We start from the raw sequence: 16,222 nt of genomic DNA, 5'->3' as shown, positions 1-16,222 counted from the left end.
CCTCACTGAGTTAGTTGAAGTAACTAGCAGTTAGACTGACTTACAGTATAAACGGAGTCAACACCAACTTCATGATTGTCTTTCTGGAGACGGGAGGCTTCATCTCTGTTTGAATTTTGAGGGGCAGTACAGAGATGACTGCCATCTACAATTGGCCCCAGTGTCTTAACGCAAAGGAAAGCAACCACGGTAGTTTGGATGAATTATAAAAATAACCAAACCAAGGAACTGAGCCTTCCACAGTATAGAGAAAGTGAATGGGTTATCTCTGAGAATAGGTGGAGCTGAGGAAATTCTCCACAGGACTGTAGTGTACTTAAAGTGGGCCCTAAAATTAATTAGATTTAATGGAGGGGGAAGGGGAAGCAGTACGTAAATTGGAGTGCAGAATATATAACGTTAGGAACTTATTAAGTTAATTGTGCTTGCCTTGTTTAAATCTTTATATGCAATTGTTATGAATGAAATCTGATGACAGTCAACTGATTGAAACAGTGAATTTGGATTTCTCTTTCAATCTTTAACTAGCAATGCAGTATTGTTTTGAAATTAGTTAAAATATCAAAAGATGTGCACAACAGTGAAACACGAATCATTTCCCTTTACTATTTGGCTTTCTGCACAGGACCGCATTATTTTAATGCGTGTTTGAACTTTTCCCATGAGGCTTAATTCCTTTCCTGTTTAAAAATGTGGGTTATTTCATAGTGTTTACGTTAACCATCCTGGTTAGGGATGGCAATAGGAATGCAATGTCCCTCCTAACAGCAGGCCATGTAATGAGAAAATAAATCTGAAGAATTTCAATCTCACCAGCTGCCGTAGCCAGGACGTGAACCCATGACCTCAGAGTGTTCGCCGGGCTCTTTTGAGTTATTATGAAACTACCATCTACTGTTGGGTTCCCCTGCGAACCATCCTCTAAACTGAGTTCCTCATCTTGGCTGGGCAGTTGAGGAATCCCAGAACAGAAGATAGTCACACTCTCAAATGGAAAGCAATGCAAGTTGCTAAGTTATCAATTTGCATACTTTTCTAGGGCCTATCGCAGTTGTCACTGTCGTAAAATGATGCTGGGTTTGCACCACACTCACTACCAGAGGAGCGGAGAGGTTTGCGCACACGAAATCATTTTGACCATTTTGAGTGCAGCAGTGAAATAGCCAGTCATCTTCCTTTCCCACCTGTTGCCATTTGTCTGCGCATTGTGCGGTTTGTTTGGTGAGCAAGAAATGGGGAAGGGGAGGAACAAAAAATTAACGGGATGTGCTCATTTTGAAAAGGCGGAGTCTCTCTGGATTGCATCACCTTTGTATTTTCCCATTAAACTTCCAGTTCATTTGGGTTTGAAGTCCCTCTTCAACACCCTCTCAATTGAGAGGGAGAAACTTAAACAGATCTGGCGGGAGAAGGAACTGGAGACTGCACCAGCCATTCAGATCACACACCTAAAGAACACCTTATCTGAGGTGAGAATATCTTTAGTCTGTTCCCTTTGCACCAGTTCCAGCTGCACCATCCCGCACATACCCATGTATCCTTTTGCCTATAATAAAAGCAAATTACCTGCAGTTGTCAGAACCCTGAATCTTTCATCTCACCTGATTTTTGACTACAACTGTTCAGCTTTCTCCATTTCAAGTACATGTCTAATTCTCTTCTAAAAGTCACAGTTTAATCTGCATCTGACTTGGTGTGTCTGTCAGCATCTGTGGAGAGAGGAGTGGAGTTCTTGTTTGAAGTTGAATATGATTTTTCTTCTAACCTGAAACACAACTCTGTTCCTCACTCCACAGAGCCTGCCTGTCTGCCCTGCTAAGTATTTCCAGCATCTTGTTACTATCTTCAGAAACGATCAAAGTATGACCAACAAATTGAAATCTCTCCAACATCTACATCGCTCTGCATACACCACTCTGCATCATTAGCTTTGGATAATCCACGCTCTATTGCAAACCCTATCTTGAACTGAAACTCCAATGTGGCTAATCACTGAAATTATCTATATTTCAAAAATATATTTTATTCTTAAAAATATCATGGTCTCTTAAACAGTTTGGTTCTGTACAGTAACATATGAAGAAACAAACATTGGGGTTTGACTCTATCCAGCAAACAAACCCAAAATATCTCTTACTTGAACAAGACTCTACTTACATCGATGAAATTAACCTGTGGAATGTCCCTAGGTTATGTCTCAGAATGCTGATCTCCGGAATCGTCTGCACAGAATCCAGTGCCTGTCCAGCTTTGATGCAGTGACTGATACACTGGCTCCTGTTAAAGTTGAAGAGGTAAAACAAAATTCTTCTACTGACTACTAGAGATCTTTTTTTATTGTTTGATTCTGTTTTTAATCAATCTCATTGGCAAAAAAAAACAAGGGGCATCAATAGGGACGCACGATTTCAAGCATTTTTAATCTGAGTGTTCATTCGTTACCAACATATGCCTCTAGCCATGGTGCTGTTTTCATCTAATTCCATCAGTCTATCCTTCCATTCCTTTGTCCCCTATGTACTACTTGAACATTCAAAGGGCAGCTACCTAAGGTATCTGCAGGGAGTAATGGGTGGCACGGTGGCCCAGTGGTTAGCACTGCTGCCTCACAGTGCCAGGGACTCTGGTTCAATTCCAGCCTTGGGCAACTGTCTGTATGGAGTTTGCACATTCTCCCAGTGTCTGCGTGGGTTTCCTCCCACAGTCCAAAGATGTCCAGGTTAGGTGAATTGGCCTTGTTAGTTCCCCATATTATGAACATAGTGTTCAGGGGTGTGTAGGTTAAATGTATTAGTCGGGGTAACTGGGAAATGGATCTGGGTGTGTCTCTTTGGAGAGACTATGTGAACTTGTTGGGCTGAATGGCCTGTTTCCATGCTGTAGGGCTTCTGTGATAATGTTCTATGATTAGTAGGATAGATTGATAAAGTTGCATTGAGAAGGTGCAAGGAGGCTTGTTTGGAATGTAAACACTGGTATGGACCTTTTGTTCATTTGCTGTGTTTTGTTTGTGTAAACTTGCAGGTTTACAGTGGCAATCAAAACAGTGTTGTTTGTCACCTTTCACGAATTTGTGAAGAGGTGGCATTAATTTAGAGGAAGGTACTGCATAAAGATCGAGGATTTCCATTTTAGGGTTGAACCCCTGGAGCTCCAAGTTTATTGAAAAATCTGTGTTTAAACTGATGATTGAGTAATCACTCTTCATTTTCCTAACAGTAACTTGCTGACTTGCATGATTCTGCTCGGTACAACTGATGTGCAGATATCCCAGCATCTGCTGTGGATCTTCAGCAGAGAAGCAGCCTGTTATAAGGATTAGTCTTTGCATCACTTAGGAATTTTACTTTTCAAGGCCAGCACACATTTTCCAAAAATTGTTGTTAATTGCTACTGCCTTTGGTTGATGTGCAGTGTTGCATTCGATTCAGCTGTGTTCACATGGTTTACTGAACTGACTTGAGATCATTCAGATTCTTAGCTGCCCTGTTGTGTTGGAAATGCTTACTGAAGTTATCCTGTGTAATATGATTTGGATTAACCCAGTTAACAACACCTTTTTGAAAATAAGATGCCTGTATGTTCACTGTGTAAAAAGGGCATTCTGAGAGAGCCTTTGTATTGCTGTACTGAGAATCCTGCACTGTGATAAATCTCATGTATCCCTCCGTATTGGGAGTTGATCACTGGGTCATGTGGCACAGACAGAGGCCACTCAATTTTGCTATGTTTGGGCAGCTCTGAGAATCGCTAGTTCTTCCAACTCACCTGCCCTTTGCCCGTAGCCCTTCAGGTTTTTCCATTTCAAAGTACTTGTCCAACTTTCTTCTGAAAGTTATCGTTCAGAAGTATCTGTGTAGGTCGTTCCGTTATACCGACTAAGAAAGTGAGAACTGCGGCTGCTGGAGATCAGAGTCAAAAAGGTGTGGGGCTGGAAAAGCACAGCAGGTCAGGCAGCATCCAAAGAACATGAGAATTGACGTTTCAGGCACATGATTTGAATTAACCCAATTAACAACACATTTTAAAAATTAGGTGCCTTTGCACAGTGAACACACAACCACCTTATTTTCAAAACGTGTTGTTAATTGGGTTAATTCATTTCATGTGCCCGAAATGTTGACTCTCCTGCTACTCTGATGTTCCCTGACCTGCTGTGTTTTTCCAGCACCACACTTTCTTTGGTTCTGTTATAATACATGGTTCGTTGACGCAAATTCACTGTAACGTGCTTGATGAATTGGGTGCTTTTTTTTACAGTATGAACTTTTCCAATGAGTGCTGGCTGTATTGTGATTACAGCACCAATACTTTAAGTGCTGTCTCTAAAGTGCGATTTTTCTTTTCTATAATGTGGGCTTGCAGCAGAACGTGGGCATCATGTTATACAAGAACTGATTATACTTGCATGTTCTAGTACATTCCAGATCATCATAACTTGCTGCATATTTTAAAAACAAAAATTCTCCCCTCCTTCTCCAGCCTTATTTTATAATCTTCAAAAGGGAATTGGATAATGATTTGAAATGGGAAAAGTTGTTGGATATAACAGGACATTGAAATTCTTCCATAAATCCAGCTCAGGTTTTTGTGCCCAATGATTCTAGACAAACCAGACTAGGTGGCTGAAGCAAAAATAAATATTGAGCTTGTTATCTTGTGCAACAGAGCTGCAGTAATGGTAAAAACAGGTTTTGTTTAGCTTTGGAAGACTTGCTTGAAGGATGTGCAACAACATGGTAATGTAAGGGTCAGAAATGAGTCAGGTAGCCCAGGGTCTTGTTATACTCTATCGTTTCTCAGGCAAGTTCACCAGCATCCAAATGACCCAATTCCTGCTTCCTGCTGTGCTGGTCTAACTGCTCCTTAAGTGTATCTCAACTGCTTTCTTCAACCAATTCCACGTGGTGGCAAGTTCCACTTCCTTGAACTAAGAGATGCATCTTCTTCTTTTCCCTTTTCGATTTCTCGATAACTATCTTTTCTATCTATAATCTCATAATTGTGCTCAGCTCTACAGGACAGAACATTCTTTCTGGATCGTAATTGTTCATTATTTTAGATATCTCTATTGAGTCACCCCTCAGTTTACTTTCTTCAAGTGAAGAGAGACCCAGCCTATCAATCCTTCTGTAATGCAATGACTCAACCATTTTTGGGGTCTCTCTTCTAAATCTGCTCTGCAACTTCTTCCATTACCTTTATTTAACTTGTTTATAATATGGGGAGGTGATGGTCTTATTGCTGCTATCATTGGATTGTTAATGCAGAGACCCAGGTAATGTTCTAGGGACCCAGGACTAGGACTAGCAATGTTGACATTCAAATTCATTGTTTATCAGAAAGACCCATCTGGTTCACTAACATCCTCTTAGGGAAGGAAATCTGCCATCCTTACCTGGTCTGGCCTACATGTGACTCCAGACCTACAGCAACGCGGTCAACTCTTAACTACCCTCTGGGCAATTAGGAATGGGCAGGAAATGAAATGAATGAGAAAGAACTGCAATGTATTGAGGAAAAGCTTTGATCTTTGTGGAGAATTGTTTACAAAATAACATAAACGTTACGAGTGGCTCTAGAATGTGTTGTGATGTTTTCTTTTTCAAAACTTTATCTTTAGGTGGCTTGTAACCGGTCGCTAGCTCATCAGCTGTCCTTAGACAGTAACGCTTCACTGTCTGAGTCACACGTTGAATTCTTTGATGCTGAGGACGTGTTGCTGTCTGCGTGTTCTTCTGACAACGAGGTAGATGAGTCGGCGATTCGTTTTGGTAATAACGTAAGGGATGAAAAGATTTTAGCTTAATTCTTTGCACAAAGGCTAGCATTTGTCAAGGAAGAAATAGATGTAGTCTGAACAGACTTGTGCAGACCAGTGTCTGTGACCTTGTAGCAAAACTGGAAAAAATGAGAGATTCTACAGTTTTTTGAGCAAATGCAGAGAGGGATGCACAAAATGGGTTCATTGTCATTCACTTTTTTAAATATATATTAAATCTAAGTCACTTTCCTTTGTCACAGATGTCAGATGATGATGACTCCACCACCAGTGAAATTACTAACAGCAACTCTGAAGAGAATTTAAACACTGTGGAAGCATCTATTCAGGAACTGACAGGTTTGTTTGTTAAATCAGTAACATGAGCAGCCATCTGTAGCTTGCATTTTGTGTAATTATGTACACCGCAGCAATGATATACTGCGATCTTTCATTTTATGATCAGCCGCTGCTTGAACTGCTATGTCCTTGACCCCAATCCTTTCCGGGATACTGTTTCTAACTTGGCCTTCACACAAGCTGTCTCCCTCCAAACTGTTCATTCTCTGTCATTGCCACTTTCTGCTTCTCTCAAAAACACTCATCCATACCTCCTTCACCGCCCGCTTCTCCCCCCCCTCCCCCCCCAGGCCTGAGTTTTCTGCTTGCTTGAGTTAGCCGTGCCTCACATTTACTTCAACTCGTTCAGAATTCTCCACCCAGATGTGAGAGACCAAGACTTTTATTCCCTTGTTTCTACTATTCTTCTGTTTTCTTTTTTTTCCCCCCTCTCTCATATTCCCTGGTACAAACTACTGCACACCTGGGTATAAGCCCTTCCATTCCCTGATAAAGGGCTTCTGCCCGAAGCATTGATCCTCCTGCTCCTCGAATGTTACCTGACCTGCTGTGCTTTTCCAGCACCTCACCTTTGATTAACATTGAGTGGGGTCAAATAGGTTATATTTTGGTCCTAGCAATTTTTTGCCCCTTTTTCCCCCCTCTTTTGGTGCTGTCATTTGCTTTCAGGCTGTCTACAGAGGCTACCTTCTCACATACCAGAGCCAGTAGAAAACTCTTCAGCCTTCCCACGTTGCGATTCAAAACAATGATCCACTAAGTCCTCTTCAGAGAGTTGTGTGTGTTGATGCTGCTGGATTGCATCAAAACACTGGCAAATGGACAAACTCTCTCAGGCCTGTCATGGGTTTGGTTTGACATCTACATCAGGAGGGCAAATGTCATGGTCCTGGATATTGGCATACTCCATCTAACAGCAGTGACAATATGCATTTGGAGATTATTGATAGCTTTGTGTGTATCTCTGCTCCAGAGTTTCCCACAATATGTTACTTGATGCTGAAATGAACTCATGCATCGCAGAAACTGCAGCTTTTTTCATGCTAAGTGAGTGTTAGTGGAATAGCAAACTGACTGAGAACATCAAACTGCAAGTTCATCAGAATTGTCCCCCGTGTGTGTTCCTCTGCAGTAATGAGAGCTTGATATCGTAGATAGTGAGGAAGGTTGTTCACTTTCCATGTTCACTGTCACAGCCATATCGTTAGCATTTCTTGGCTAAACAAGGTCTTGGAATGTACTAATTCCATCAGCACACACTCATTGATGCATGCAGTGAGTGTTCCAGTGTCATCAGATGGATGCTGACCATATGCCTAAAGACCTGCTTGTATGGTGCCCACAATTAAGACCATTAATGGGAAGACACTAGTTTCCACTGCCAAGGGGTCTGTAACCAGAGGACATGGATTTGAGATCAGTGACAGCCTTCTGTAATGCAAGGTGCTGGTTTGCATTGTGGTGATCAACTGGTAAGTGCCACCAGGTATGGCTCAGCAACCTCACTCTGATAATGGGCATCTCTGCTGTATACGTTGTAAAGGGAGACAATGTGTGCAGAAGGTTTACGAATGGATGGACTCTGATTTTCTGCTGAGCGTTGAGTTTTTGTTTGCCTCTTCCAAAGCCTCCAGAAATCACGGCAGTCCGAAATCACCTTCCCCGACTTGTCAACGCCCATCATCTTTAAATATCACTTGTAGCTGTTTTTGTTGCAGTCCAGGAAAGACCAATCAAGTGGCTTGTGCACCATACCAGCAGGTCTTTAGGCGTATGGTCAGCATAAAAACTGAGTCATTGAGTTATACAACATGAGGAAAAACTCTTCAAAACAACTTGTCCACCGACTAGACATCCCAATCTGACCTAGCCCAATGTGCCAGATTTAGCCCATAATCCCTCTAAACACTTCTAGTAAACCCTCTAAACAATGAGGCAATAGAGAGGGTTTACTTGTCTGAACACTGGGATTGGAAGGGAACAATTTAGACCTCAAACTGAAGCAGACTGCTTGGAGCAGCAAATGAAATTGCTGCCTTTCTGTAAAATGTTTCTTGTAAAACTGAGAAATCAAAATGAGGAGCTGAGACCTGCTGCATTGCCAGGATTGGAAAGATTAAGAGGGGTACGGAGATTAGTACCATTGCACGAGGGTTTTAGAAAACTGAAGATTATCTCCCAAGGGAGTGGGGTATCAGAGGTTTTTCAGTCCTGAAATAGGTCGCCTTGATATTTTGTAATATTTCTGCTTCCTGAGTGAAATGTTTAATCTTTGCTGAGAAAATCATTTTCTGCTGATGCTGATTAGGAGCTACAGTGACATTGTCGCATCTCTTTTTATAAAAGCCAAGAGGGCAGCTGATGCATGTTCCTGCCCTTGCCTGAGGGGGGAGGGTGGGGGGGGGGGGGGGGGGGAGGTGGATTTGGGGAGTGCAGGCCTGGGTGCCTGAAATGTGAAGGTGTTCCATATCTGAGCAGCTGTATCCATAATGTTTGCAATTACTTTACCTTTTAATTTGAGGCGGGGGGGGGGGGGCGAAAGAAATCTGTTCATTGGCTTACCAGAAAGTTTCATGATACAGGCAGAGAGGATATGGGAAAGTGCTCTTTTTCCTGGGCATGATTTTTATTTCCTTTTTGGAGAATGTTTGGGTGAACTATAAGAAGGAAGTTCAGTGTGCACCCTCTTGTTTACAATGGAATAAAAACCAAAAGAACTATGAATGTTGTAAATCCAGGACAAAAATAGGAATTGCTAGAAAAGCTCAGCAGGTATGGCAGCATCTGTGGAGAGAAACTAGTTAACATTTTTGGTCCAATGACCCTTCCTCAGAATTGGACTTAAAATGTTAATGTTAATTTCTCTCCAGATGCTACCAGACCTGCTGAGCTCTTCCAGCAATTTCTATTTTTGTCTCTGACTTACAGCTGATTGTCTGGCACTGTATGGAAGGAGACTCACTCTCTCTCTCTCTCTCTCTCTCTCCCCTTTTTATTAATGTCTTCACTGTGATTCCCCCTCTGTCCCTCACTTAGTGATGATTGGCTGGAAGGGTATAACCTGGCACAGAATAAGAATGTGCACATTATCTAGATATTCTGGTCTGTTTCTCCTCTGGGAAATATCCTGTGCTTTGTTAAGCACTGCCCTCTACTGGTAATGTTGAGATTTGATATTCTTGTTCGTGATCTTTTTTCTAACTGGTGGATTGTTACCCTCAACCTTGGTGCAAACTGAAATCTTTTTTCCCCCCTGAACCCATAAACTTTTGATTTATGGATCAAAGGAAAGTTGTCTGGCTTGTGGACAAAGGGAAAATTTTAAGTCCCCCAATAGAAACTGAGATTTTAACGTATACCCAGCTCTGTCTCACTGCTACCTTTCTTACCTCTCTGCTGGCTGAAATCACTGGCTTGACAGTTCCTTTGCCACTGATTTGTCTGGCTCAAGTCAAGCCTGACTATCCACTAGATCGACAACCTGCCTTATAGCTCTGTCTTTCTCCAACACTTCCCTCACTTTGCCATCTGTACTGTGACTTCATCCATAACCTAGTTTGTAAGTGCTACTCCTCTCTTAGCAGGTGAAGTATAACATAGAAAAACATATGAACTTTTTTGCATTTTCCTGCCACTGTTTTTCTTCAATGGTAAGAGATTAGGATGCATCACTTTGCAAAGAGTCCATAGTGTCCTTGTTTGCAAGGTATTTTTTCAAATACTTATAAAGGCAAATAGTACATTGGCCATTACTGGAGCAAGATAGGGTCTTGCTGTAACTGTGAGCCTTGGTGAGATCATAGCTACAATATTGTATACAGTTGGTCTCCTTACCTAAGGAAGGATAATTGCCGTCGAGGGGATTCAGTGGACAGATGCCTAGACTAGAGGCATAACTCTGTGAAGATAGATTGGCGAGACTGGGCTCTAGAATTCAAAAATGAGAGGCAATCTCATTTTCTTCTAAATGGGTTGATACAGTAAATACCAGAAGTATGTTCCCCCGGTTGGGGCAGGACAGTGAAACCAGGAGCACAGTCTGAGACTATGGAGTAAAAAGTTTAGGATTGTGATCAGGAGGAATTTCTTTACTTGGACAGTGGTGAGCCTGTGGAATCCTCTGCCCTAGAGGGTGGTGGAGCCTCAGTTGTTTGACCATTGATCAAGATAGAGAATTCTAGATGGTAAATATATCAAAGGAAATTGGAATAAGTGCTGAAAAGTGGAGAGGGAGTAGTTCAGCTGTAATCCAGTTGAATGGCACAGCAGAATTGAGGGCTGAATGGCCTCCTGCTGCTCCTGTTTGCTCTGTTCCTCTCCAACTCTCATTTTAAAACTCAACCTCTTTGTCCAAGTTTTTGTCCTCCTTTTGGATAAGTTTATTTTGAATTGAAACTGTAGTAGAGGTGTTATATAAATGCAAACTGTTGTGCTATTTGGCAATTTATCCCTGAAGTCATCTTTTCATGCATTTTTTAAAAAACAATTCTCGATTAGTGAGTCAGCAATGTGAAGGTCTGTGCCAGAGAATGCAAATTCCTAAAGATCTCCTCAACAGTTTAGAACTGTGATTCTGATTTTTTTTTTGTCCATTCTGTTTCATTGAACAAAGAAGAATTTCCAATCAAAGAGGAACTGGGTGTTGCCACAGAATTGGAATGTCGCCCAGGGATGTGAGTTTTCGCTGTGTAGCTTTTCAGTGGTTATAAACTCATTTATTGTATCCGTTGCTCCCGATGCGGTCTCCTCTACATTGGGGAGACTGGGCGCCTCCTAGCAGAGCGCTTTAGGGAACATCTCCGAGACACCCGAAGAACACCAATCAACCAAACCGCCCCGTGGCCCAACATTTCAACTCCCCCTCCCACTCTGCCGAAGATATGGAGGTCCTGGGCCGCCTCCACCGCCGCTCCCTCACCACCAGACGCATGGAAGAAGAACGCATCATCTTCCGCCTCGGAACACTTCAACCCCAGGGCATCAATGTGGACTTCAACAGCTTCCTCATTTCCCCTTCCCCCACCTCATCCTAGTTTCTAACCTCCAGCAACACTGTCCCCTTGACTTGTCCGACCTGACCAGCTCCTTTTCTGCCTATCCACTCCACCCTCTCCTCCCTGACCTATCACTTTCATCTCCTTCCCCACTGACCTATTGTACTCTATGCTACTCTATCCCCACCCCCACCCTCCTCTAGCTTATCTCTCCACGCTTCAGGCTCTCTGCCTTTATTCCTGATGAAGGGCTTTTGCCCGAAACGTCGATTTTGCCTGTCCTTGGATGCTGCCTGAATTGCTGTGCTCTTCCAGCACCACTGATCCAGAATCTGGTTTCCAGCATCTGCAGTCATTGTTTTTACCTAAGTAAACATGAAGTCAAGTGAAAAGCCAACATGCCCAGGTCTGACTCGTTATATTTCTGCAAACATCTAAGAAAACTGAAACTCACCAGAAAGCTTTCAGCAGTGATAACTTGTGGCATGGTGGCTCATGGTTAGCACTGCTGCCTCACAGCGCTAGGGACCCGGGTTCAATTCCCGCCTCGGGCAACTGTCTGTGTGGAGTTTGCACATTCTCCCCATGTCTGCGTGGGTTTCCTCTGGGTGCTCTGGTTTCCTCCCACAGTCCAAAAATGTGCAGGTTAGCTGAATTGGCTGTGCTAAATTGCCCGTAGTGTTAGGTGCATTAGTCAGGGGTAAATTGCGGGGAATGGGTCTGGGTGGGTTGCTGTTCAGAGGGTCGGTGTGGACTTGGGCCAAAGGGCCTGTTTCCACACTGTAGGAAATCTAATCATATCACATCCAAACAATGCACAAGTAGGCTGTTCTTTTGCCACTCAATAAGGTTGTAGCTAATTTTGGTTTTCACATCAGTTTAGGATACTGCATTCAGTTCTGGTCTCCCTGCTACAAGAAAGGTGTTGTAAATCTTTATTGGACCCTTTCAAATTTAACAAGGGTGTTTTTGGGGTTGGAGGGTTTGAGCTACAGAGAGAGAGGCTGAATAGGCTGGGGCTATTTTCCCTACTGCATCGGCAGCTGAGGGGCGATCTTTATAGAAGTTTATAAAACCATGAGGGGCATAGATTGGATAGGGTGATACCGTTTTTCCCAGAGTGGGAGGGTTCAAAACTAGAAGGAATAGGTTTTAAGATGAGATTTAAAAGTGACCTAAGGGGCAATTCTTTCATGCAGAGGGTGGTGCTTGTTTGGAATGAACTGCTAGAGAAGTGGTGGAGGCTGGTACAACTACAACATTTAAAAGGCATCTGGATGAGTATATGAATAAGAAGGGTTTGGAGGGATATGGACCAAATGCTGACAAATGGGACTAGATTAATTTAGGATATCTGGTTGGCATGGGTGAGTTGGGCTGGAGGATCTGTTTCTGTGCAGTGCAGCTGTATGAGTCTATGACTGTACATTTTTGCAGACATCTGACAATCTTTCTTCCCCTTGGGGTCATCAAGAATCTATCTGCTCTTAAAAAAAACTCTTAAAATTCTGCATCTCTGTTTTGAGGAAGAGAATTCCAAAAACGCTCAATCCTCAGGACAATAAAAAGTTTCCTCTGCTCTGTCTTAAATGGGTGCCTCCTTATATTTAAACAATGACCCTTGGCTCCAGGTCCTCTCTCTTGAGGAAACATCTTTTCCACGTTGACGTGGTCAAGTCCCCTGGTGCCACATGAGAGCATTTCTCAAACAAGGCCTGACATTAGCTGACATGGCAATTGTGGTACAGGTCATCTCTCACTTTTGTCAAAGGGATGGGTTTTAAGAAGCATCTTCAAGAAGAGAGAGGTTGATGGAGGAAATAACAGTTTGCGGCCTCGGGAAGCTGTATTGGAGGGAAGGCAGCAGGGATGTGTGAGACTCCCAGAGTTAGAAGAATGCAGAAAGCTGTAGGTCTGGAGAGATTACTTGAATGAGGAGGGGGGCTGCCATGGAGGATTTCGGATTGGAGAGCCCTTAAAAAGCAAAAGTCTCCTATTTATTCTCTGTGTTAACGAATTGTAAGTTTGAAAGCTGAGGCATGAGAAAATTGACTAAAGCTGGCTCTTTCTTGTTTAAAGATGATAAAACGAAAGGCGCTACCAGCTGCGGTTCAGTGGATGGGACACAACGCCGGATGTGTCTCCCAGCCCCAGGCCCGAATCTGAACAACGTCAGCCTATGGAACATCTTGAAGAACAACATTGGGAAAGACTTGTCTAAGGTCTCGATGCCAGTCCAGTTAAACGAACCACTGAACACACTCCAGCGACTCTGTGAGGAGCTTGAATTCAGTGAACTATTGGATGCAGCGAGCAGGACATCAGATCCCTTTGAGCGTATGGTAAGCTGCTCAATCTGTTCTGTGACATGAATCAATTGGGTGAGTGCCGGTATCTCTTCGAATGAGAGAAACCCACACCTTACCGTCAGCAAAGACGTGGTTATTTTAATTTTTAAAAAATCCATTCGTGGGATGTGTGTCACTGACCAGGCCAGAAATTATTTCCAGGTGTGCAGCCAATAGGAAGGTCACCTGGTGAGTTGTACAGGCTTCCCTCAGTACAAACCTGACCCCAGACAGCTGTAACGTTCAGACCTCAGTGTGGGACAGATGGGAATGGTCAGGGTTTCCTGGTAATCTTTAAGGTTTTCTCTCCTACACTCTCTCACTGGTTCAATCGCTGTTTCCCTGCAGATTTACATCGCAGCCTTTGCTGTGTCAGGCTATGCTTCGGCATATTACAGAGCCAGAAGCAAGCCATTCAACCCTGTCCTCGGTGAAACGTATGAATGTATTCGAGAAGACAAGGGCTTCCAGTTTATTGGCGAACAGGTAGGCATTGTCTCTGCTGATCCGTTCTCAGTCTTCTCCCCTCCCCCTTCAGGTAATGAGGTCCAACTCCAGTTTAAAATCTCAAGACACTGCAGCAGAATTGCCACCTGTTTTGTGTGTTCGTTCTTCTTATTCATTTGCGGATGTAGGCATTGCATGCTAGACCAGTGTATTGCCTCTCTGTCATTGTCTTTGGAAAGATGGTGGTGAACCGTAGCAGTCTTTGTACTGTTAGGATGGAAGTTCAGGACTTTGCCCCAATGACAATGAAGGGACAGTGAGGATGTTCCAGTGCAGCTTGTTTCTTGGCTCAAAGTGGCACTTGGGTTGTGTTTCCCATGGGTCTGCTGCCTTTGTGTTTTGGGTGCGAGGTTGAGGGTTTGGAAGGAGCCCTGCTCAGTTGCTGCGTTGCATCTGGGAGGTGGAACACACTGCTTCCACGGTGTTGGTGTTGAAGGGAGCAAACGTTTTATTTATTCACAGGATGAAGGCATCGCTGTCTAGGCCAAAGTTTCTTGCCATCCTTAATTGCTCAGAGTTGTTAAGAGTCAACCACATTGCTGTGGGTCTGGAGTCACATGTAGGCAGCTTCCCTCCATAAAGAGCATTAATGAACCAGATGGGTTTTTCTGAAGTAAAACAAGTGGTTTCATGGCCATCGTCAGACATTTAATTCCTAGATTTTTATTGAATTCAAATTTTGCCATCTGCTGTGGTGGGATTTGAACCCAGGTCCCTGGAGTATTGCTTGGGTCTTGGGTTAACAGTAGAGTGATAATACCACTAGGCCATCGCCTTCATTGAAGAAGATGGATGGGATGTGAGCCATTTGACTTTGGAAGATGATTACCACCTGTCTGTAAGGCCGATCACACCCACGTTTGGGTTTCTCAGCAGGTGGATTTCAAAGCCAAATAGGAATTGTGCTTGGTTTCTTTTCCTTTCTGATACCTACATTGCTCATCCTGGGAGGAAAGGTATCCTTCACCCTCTTCCCAATGGTTACCACTCCCTGAGAGTGACTCACTTGAGCAGCAGCAGAGTAGATACTGCTGGAACCAGCCTGGCTCCAGTTCACCTGGTAATTTCTGCTTGTTCCCACTGTGGCTGTCCTTGGCATGGCCAAACAACGTAACCAGCTCGAGACCAAGACACCCGATGAATGGAATTCTGGTTTCCAGCTGTCGGGCGATGGATCTTGGCAATGTTCAAAGAAAACGACCAGACTTTCATGATATGTTGACAAATATGCATCAGCAAAACCTACAATAAATATGAACATGGGAATTTTTAATGGAGGAATGTTGATGTGAAATGTTTTGAAACAACAGGATTTTTAGTGCAAAGAAGTTAAGTGTGAGGAAGTGTGAATTTTCATATTGTATCAAAGGATAAAACACTTGATTTGATATTTAAAAGATGAAGTTTTACTCTGAATTTCAGTCAAATTTAAAATTTCTTTCATAATTTTATTTTAAATAAACCCTGGTTCATAATGAGTGCAGGAGAAAGTGAGGTCTGCAGACGCTGGAGATCAAAGCTGAAACTTTATTGCTGGAACAGCACAGCAGGTCAGGCAGCATCTAGGGAACAGAAGATTCGACGTTTCGGGCACATGCCCTTCTTCAGGAATGAGCAGAGAGTGTTCAGCAGGAGAAGATAAAAGGTAGGGAGGAGGGACTTGGAGGAGGGGCGTTGGAAATGTGATAGGTGGAAAGAGGTCAAGGTGAGGGTGATAGGTCGGAGTAGGGTGGAGGCGGAGAGGTCAAGAAGAAGACTGCAGGTCAGGAAGGCGGTGCCGGGCTGGAGGGATTCGGCTGAGACAAGGTGGGGGGAGGGGGGATGAAGAAACTGGTGAAGTCCAAGTGGTTGGACAACCACAGGGGATGAACTTGGACTTCACCAGTTTCTTCATCCCCCCTCCCCCCACCTTGTCTCAGCCGAATCCCTCCAGCCCGGCACCGCCTTCCTGACCTGCAGTCTTCTTCTTGACCTCTCCGCCTCCACCCTACTCCGACCTATCACCCTCACCTTGACCTCTTTCCACCTATCACATTTCCAACGCTCCTCCTCCAAGTCCCTCCTCCCTACCTTTTATCTTCTCCTGCTGAACACTCTCTGCTCATTCCTGAAGAAGGGCATGTGCCCGAAACGTCGAATCTTCTGTTCCCTAGATGCTGCCTGACCTGCTGTGCTGTTCCAGCAATAAAGTTTCAGCTCATAATGAGTGCAGCCACTTAGCTTAATTCTCTCCGTTGATTTGAAACAAGTTG

General features: G+C 43.5%; 1 protein-coding gene across 5 annotated transcripts in view; it reads left to right on the top strand.

The window, feature by feature from the left end:
* LOC122539812 (oxysterol-binding protein-related protein 6-like) overlaps window positions 1-16,222 on the top strand; it is a 96,463-nt gene that overhangs the window by 56,114 nt on the left and 24,127 nt on the right. For all 5 annotated transcript variants that reach the window (XM_087977794.1, XM_043674876.2, XM_087977792.1 and 2 more), the window contains 6 exons: window positions 1,336-1,469; window positions 2,190-2,294; window positions 5,624-5,749; window positions 6,025-6,121; window positions 13,195-13,457; window positions 13,812-13,949. In XM_087977794.1, the coding sequence (XP_087833920.1) occupies window positions 1,336-1,469; window positions 2,190-2,294; window positions 5,624-5,749; window positions 6,025-6,121; window positions 13,195-13,457; window positions 13,812-13,949 (863 nt within the window). The remainder of the gene's footprint in view (window positions 1-1,335; window positions 1,470-2,189; window positions 2,295-5,623; window positions 5,750-6,024; window positions 6,122-13,194; window positions 13,458-13,811; window positions 13,950-16,222) is intronic.

The sequence above is a fragment of the Chiloscyllium plagiosum genome, unplaced genomic scaffold (genome assembly GCF_037043375.1).
Source record: "Chiloscyllium plagiosum isolate Xiang-an unplaced genomic scaffold, Cpla_swu_hap1 HiC_scaffold_32, whole genome shotgun sequence".
Lineage (NCBI taxonomy): Eukaryota > Metazoa > Chordata > Chondrichthyes > Orectolobiformes > Hemiscylliidae > Chiloscyllium > Chiloscyllium plagiosum.
The sequence above is the reverse complement of the archived record's forward strand: the minus strand, read 5'-3'. Positions and strand labels throughout refer to the sequence as shown.